General features: G+C 46.1%; 1 protein-coding gene across 1 annotated transcript; it reads left to right on the top strand.

The window, feature by feature from the left end:
• The first annotated feature begins 1568 nt into the window (after positions 1 to 1568).
• Ctxn2 (cortexin 2) lies at positions 1569 to 1966 on the top strand. Its single transcript, XM_032902327.1, has one exon. It carries the CDS (start codon positions 1715 to 1717, stop codon positions 1961 to 1963), a length of 249 nt encoding a protein of 82 aa, XP_032758218.1. The 5' UTR covers positions 1569 to 1714; the 3' UTR covers positions 1964 to 1966.
• Positions 1967 to 6962: the final 4996 nt, after the last annotated feature.

Raw genomic sequence — 6962 nt, forward strand, 5'->3', positions numbered from 1 at the left:
AGAATATCAATTATTGACAAAGGGGGATGGGGATGAGAGTCAGATAGGAGGACTAGCGAGTTGTCTTAAAGTGAGCTGAATTACAAAGCACACACAGCTTTAACTTGGATTTTACGTTTACTTAGGGCAGTGGTTCTCAACCTTCTTAATGCTGCGACCCTTTGATACAGTTCCTCATGTTGTGGTGACCCCCAACCATAAAGCTATTTTTGTTGCTACTTCATAACTGTAATTTTGCTACCATTAGGAATCATTATGTAGGTTGGGGATTTAGCTCAGTGGTAGAGCGCTTGCCTAGCAAGCACAAGGTCCTGGGTTCGGTCCCCAGCTCCAAAAAATAGAAAAGAAAAAAAAAAGGAATCATTATGTAAATATCTGATATTTCCAATGGTCTTTAGGGAACCTCTAAGAAAGAGTCCTCCAATCCCTAGAGGGGTCATGGCCCACAGGTTGAGAACCACTAATTCGGAGTTTTCTGAAAATGAATGTAGATATTGGGAGGTAGTTAATGCCCACAGATATTGTGCTTATCTCTTTGCAATTATGATGTTGGTCGTTGCTTGTACTCATGTAATTTTTAAAATATGCTTTTATCTTTGAGAATGTGATATTTAAACCAGGTGTGGTGGCTGTTGCCTGTAATCCCAGCATTCAGGAGAGCTGAGGCAAAGGGACTGCCATGATCTCTGAGACAGTCTGAACTATAGAACTATAGAGTGAGAATTTCTCTCTTACATACACACACAGACACAGACACACACACACACACACACACACACACACACACAGGTGGCACATATCATGGAAAAGAAACTCTAAGTATGAAGCTATGCAAACAAGAGTTAAAACAAAAAATATTTCACAGCTGTTTAAAAAATCAGATTTTGGGACTGGAGAGATGTCTTAGCAGTTAAGAGCACTGACTGCTCTTCCAGAGGTCCTGAGTTCAAATCCCAGCAACCACATGGTGGCTCACAACCATCTGTAATGGGATCTGATGCCCTCTTCTGGTGTGTCTGAAGACAGCTACAGTGTTCTTATATATAATAAATAAATATTTTTTTTTAAAAATCGGATTTTTTTTAAACACAATGGCCATGGAGAGGTCACTGACTGTTTTTCCAAATGTACCAGGGTTCAAATCCCAGCACCTACATGGCAGCTCACAACTGTCTGTAACTCCAAGATCTGACAATCTCACCTAGGCAAACATGCAGGCAAAACATCAGTGCACATAAAATAAAAGTAAATAAGTTTTAAAAATTAGACCTGGAGAGACCTTGCAGCTAGGACTGTAAACAGCGGGGACGGCTTATGCCCACTTTATCTGTGCTATTATCTCCACGAGAGAAAATGAAGGGGCAACTGGATGAGAATTCAGATCAAAGGAGCAGCACTGCCTACCACTGAATCAAAGGCATCTGCTACAGGTAGGACGGTCACATCCAGGCAGTATGCAGGCATGGATCTCTGTGTCCATGAACAATTCTGCATTTACTGCAGTGGAGTACACATTTCCAGTGCCAATTCCATTCTGATCTACAACTGACACCTTCAAACATCATTGATGAGTCAAGAGGGCTTGAAAATGACTGCTTTTATAACTCCTTGTCCAATGCCACCCACGGATGAAACTAACCTGGCTCCACTCTGTACCTAGGTGGAGAACCGATCCCTGCAGGAACGCTGAGGAGCCCCCGCGATGCAGCCGTGAATGATGAGTAGCACCTACTGCGGCAATTCCTCCGCAAAGATGAGCGTCCACGAGGTCTCCGAATCCTCCCTGTCTCTGGAGCAAAAGACCGGCTTTGCCTTTGTGGGCATCCTGTGCATTTTCTTGGGACTTCTCATTATCAGATGCTTCAAGATTCTGTTAGACCCATATAGTAGCATGCCCTCTTCTACATGGGAGGACGAAGTCGAAGAGTTTGATAAGGGGACCTTTGAGTACGCACTTGCCTGAGGGTGGTTCGGAGGACGAGGTCGAAGAGTTTGATAAGGGGACCTTTGAGTACGCACTTGCCTGAGGGTGGTTCCGATTCGTGCCGTTCCCAGTTTCCATCGTGACATGTGACAGACACATTTGTAGCCAGCTTGCCTGTGCTGCTGGAGAGAGGGGCATTCCATTCATGACGTTCAATAAACATTTGTGACTGATTTATCCACCATGCTGAGTATAATCTTGTGTTCTCCCCGGTCTTCCTGCTCTGGAGGTTTCTATGCATAGAACGGAAACCAAACCTCTTCCACCATATTCCCTCCTCTGATATCAACCCTTGCTAATGAGCTAGCTGAGGAATTTTGCAAAGCAAACCCACCTACCCTCTTCACATTTCCAGACTGGAGTCACAGCGTAGCTTTAGTGACCCTCGTGTGACCCTTTTCTAGGAGAGATATGGACACAGTTCTATCAGCCCAGTGATAGACTGGGATCACGTCTAGGAATATGGATGAGGGGTTACTTACAGGAACAGAAATGACACAACAACAGCCCATGCCAGCATGACTGATGACAGCTCACAAGGCTGGGAGCCTAGAGCTCAGGACACAGCCTGCAGGCGGCTCCAAGGGTTAGAAAGTTTGAGGCAACTCCCATGATCTGAACCTCTTCCAGGCAGCTCAGCTTGTCTGAGAGCGTCTCTTAACAGTTCTTACTGCTCATGCACCTCTGGGGAAGGAAAGGACTAGGATATCTGGTCAGTTTCAGAAACTCCCTGAAGCCTTCGGGTTTCTAAATGGAATGCTTGCCTTACAGCATTCTGTGTCTTGAGGGGCTTCTTTTGAAGATGGAGGCTTGTCTCAGAGGAAATTGCTACACAATGCTTGGGCTCAAAGACCTTTCAGCCCCAAATAGAAAGAATATTATTTCTCAAACAGGGATCAGAGGTCATCACAGTGGAACAAACTTAGAAAACAGGCAAACCTCGCAAGCTTGCAGAGATGTGAAGGTTCTCAGAATTCCCGGCGTTCCTCTCTGCCTTGAAGAACCTCCTGTGGGGAAATCCTGTAGTGTAGAGTCTCTCCAGTCCAGACTCACATGGACACTGGCTGCACCACACTCCTTCATGGCTAGTGCTAAAGAAAGAGTGCCAACCTCACCCAGTAGGAGGGACAATTGTACTGAGGCAAGGTGTCCAGCCTGCCCTCACTGGAGCCATGACACCAGGAGCCGGTTGTCTAATCTCAGTGGGCTTCAGGGGAGAGATAGCCTTAGGGTGTGAAACTATTCTTGGGGAGACATAAGCACATGTTTACTCACCCCCAGTGATAGACTGTTGTAAACTCCAATAGCCTACACATGACACAAGCCTATCTGGAAAGCCAGAGAGCTGAGGAGAGGATTGAAGCTATCACACACATTTCCCCAGGATTCCAAGGTTGGCTCACCCCAGCAACTAGCTTGATAAGTGACCGGAGGGCAGACAGTTTCCACATCCATGGAACAGGGATGAGAAGCCTGAGCTGTGTCTCTCAGAAATGCTGGAAAGAGTATGGAAATGTAAAGAATGGAAAAGCACTCTGGGAACTAGAGAGCAGGTCATCCTTCCTTACTGTCTCCATGCCACCCCCAACCCAGTTCTGAGGTTACACATGCTTCTCCCACACCTGAGCTTTGCATGGGTGCTGGGGATCTGAACTAAGGTCTCTGCTCACACAGCAGGAAGTTCTCCCATTGAGCCAACTCTACAACGGTTTCCAAGACTCCTAATCATGTCTATGGCGTTCCAAAATAGCAGCCCCAGAAAGATGCCTGATGGGTCTTTTGTTGGTTTGCTTGTTTCCTCCTAGGAGATTTATAAAATATCTCTGTTGGGTATGGTTCTTCTGTCCCAAGCCTTGATGTCAAAGATGCTCTTGGTCCCCCAGGTGGTACAGAGCACCTCACATCCAGGTGGTAATCTGGCCCAAGAATAACTCAGTAAGATGAGCTCAGCTGACCTTGCTGGAAGGCATCTGTGCCCAAACGCAGGGCATCGTCTTTGTGACATGGGTTTCTTCAGTCCCCCCTAAGATTTTTGTCCAACTTACAGAAGTTCCATTTGCCCCACTCACAAGATCAGATTTTTTATTTCAAAAAGAATAAAAGAAAGAGATATGAGAGATAGAAGGAGAGAGATAGAAGGAGAGAGAGAGAGAGAGAGAGAGAGAGAGAGAGAGAGAGAGAGAGAGAGAGAGAACAACCATAAGGAATGCAATGCACTATTTCAGGTCATCAACCCCTAACACACTAATCACTCCCAGAATCACTAAGAAGGAATGCACACTGACAGGAAGTACTTGATCCATGTCTTTTGTGCATCTTACTCTTGGGGATTGGGGGTGGAAGAACGGTCATCATCTGTGTTTCCAGAGTAGGAAGTGATAACTACAAAAAGTTGGTTATAGTATGGAATATAATATAATATGGAAACTTCAAGAAATGTTAATGCCTCTAAGAATAGATAGCCAGTATCATACCCAGATCAGCCCCGAATACAAGAGCCTGTTAGGGAGAAGAAGGAGAAAGATGGCATCTGTACCTCCAGACAGTTTCCTTACCCACCTGCCTCAAACGCTCGAATCAAGCTCACCATCCAAGGTTGACTTTATAAATGAGCTCATCTCATCCGTATCCCCCAACTATCTCTCAACCACTCTAGTAGGTCTGAACCCCTGTAATAAAGAACAGAGGCTATCACTTCCCCGTTAGAGATAAGAGCCTCAAATGAAAATGTCTGCTTGATGGAAGACTGAGACCGAAACTAATTCATACACACTGAGGTCAGAGAGGCATGCAGCAAGAAAAAGGGACTGACTCCAGGGGCACTCCCAGCCTCTGCGGGTGGAAAAGGGATGAAAATGGACAACGTGTTCCCGAGGGCAGGTGAGCGATGGACGGTGCCGATCATCCTGGTACAGGGAACAGAACTTGTTTCGGGTCCCAGCCTCATCTCAGCCGTCTATTGATCTGTTAAGTCTCCCAACTCCCCCTAGCTGATTCTGATACCTGACCTTCTATACAGAACGCCCTTCTAAGTGACAGTTGCAACCCTTATTGAAGAAATAAATTTCTTCTATTGAAATGGTCTTTATGAGAAGATCAGGGCCGGCGAGATGGCTCAGTAGGTAGAGGACTGGCTGCCAGGCCTGACGCTTGAATTTAAACCCTGAGACAGACCTAACTGGAGAACAGACTCCCCTGAGGTGGCCTTTGATCTCTCGCTATACCATATGGCATGGACACTCACACCCCAACACACAAATAGATCATTGTAAAACCAGAAGAGGAGAGAGGAGATCGAGTTACAGCTGTCCCTTTACCACTCTCCTTCTGACAGACCTTCTAACGCTAGCTCGATTTAGTACCAAGGCTCTCGGATGGCTAAGAGCATCAGCTGGATTTTCCTTCAGCATCTGCAAGTCCCTTTGTACGATCCTGTGTTTGGTCACCAATTTACCTGTCTCTTCATTTTAACAGGTGTGATTCCTAGCCCTGTCTTTCATGGTTGGCCTCAGAATCATGAGCGTTAATTAAAAATAAATTTACAAACGGATAATGAATATGGTTAAAATGGTACAAGCGAGGACTCCGTTCAAACCATTGCAGCTTAGAAAGAGATATAAATTAGCTCCTGTAAACCTCAGGATAACTCAGCAAGTCACGTGCCATGTCATCTGCGTCCACATTTGCATCCGAGGACATTAAAGCGCACACAGTGAACAAAGTCTCCTGAGTTCGCCCAGACAGGAAGTGGCAGGGCCAGAGTTGAAATGGAGAATTCTTCACTCACAGCTCCCACTTCATCACTACGTCACACCACAGCAGAGCCGCCAGAGCAACTGGAAATCACTTGGGTAGCTTCTGATTAGACCCAGAGAGGACTCCTTCAATCATCCTGACTGAAAACCAATGACAGAGCGTGCATGGAGGAATTGCTTGTGCTGTCGTCTTAACGACCAGCTCACAGGTTGGAGCCGAACCGTCTTCTGAGCAAAACGCAGAAACTAGATGTTGATAAAAACGGTTCCTTCACCAGGAGTCAGAAAAGCCATTTAGTAGTGCCACTGGGAAGTGTGCCTGGGTTGACTCGAGCAGCTTGAAGTGGTTTTCATGCTCGGCAGAAGTCTTTTTTAATACTTCACAAATTCTACCCGCAATCTGCTCACTTCCTATGCAGAGAGGAGGCAAAGTAAGTGAGGTCAAATCATTTCAGGTAGCATTTCCTAGCCACAGCAGACTGAGACCGTCTCTTGGTATTTTGTTCCTTTGCTGAGCAGTATGAGGTCACTGGGTCTCATGGAAAATAAGATAAATAGGAGGATGAACCAGGCCTGGTGGCAGAGCCTGCTTCCAGCTACTTGGGAGGCTGAGGTCAGGAGGATGGTGAGGCTGCCTGGAGCACAGGGTGAGCTCAGGCCAGCATAGGCGATGAGCAAGGTGAAACGTTTAGAGATGGGGCGGGGGAGCTCAGTGGTAGAGTTCTTACTTAGGATGTGTGAGGCGGGTTCAATTCCTATTTCGAGAGGGGGAGGGAGGAAGAGAGAGAGAGAAAGAGAGAGAGAGAGAGAGAGAGAGAGAGAGAGAGAGAGAGAGACAGAGACAGAGACAGAGACAGAGACAGAGACAGAGACAGAAGACAGAGACAGAAAGGCAGACCGTGGAACTAAATTTATCAAGTCTCAAACAACTGAAGCAATATTTTTTGAAGTATTTTGTTGTTGTGCAATCTGTGAATTAAAGAAACTTTATTTTGTTTACTGTCTAAAAGGATTAATGATTTACTACTAGTTACTAGTTGATGTGGTACTTACAGTTCCTCAGGGCTAATGACTGGCGGGCTTCTCCCACTGTTCCAGGCCAATGACTGAAAAGTCATCTCTTTCAAGAAAGGTTTTAGCCAATGAGCAGAAGCCTAAGGTTGTGGGCTGAGAGCTAAGGCCCCATATAGGCCTGGGCAGTGCCAATGTGGGGGACACTTCCT

Source organism: Rattus rattus, chromosome 5 (genome assembly GCF_011064425.1).
Source record: "Rattus rattus isolate New Zealand chromosome 5, Rrattus_CSIRO_v1, whole genome shotgun sequence".
NCBI classification, from domain to species: domain Eukaryota; kingdom Metazoa; phylum Chordata; class Mammalia; order Rodentia; family Muridae; genus Rattus; species Rattus rattus.

Excerpts from the sequence above, each read along its gene's own strand:
- Ctxn2 (XM_032902327.1), top strand. The coding sequence starts at position 1,715 with ATGATGAGTAGCACCTACTGCGGCAATTCCTCCGCAAAGATGAGCGTC.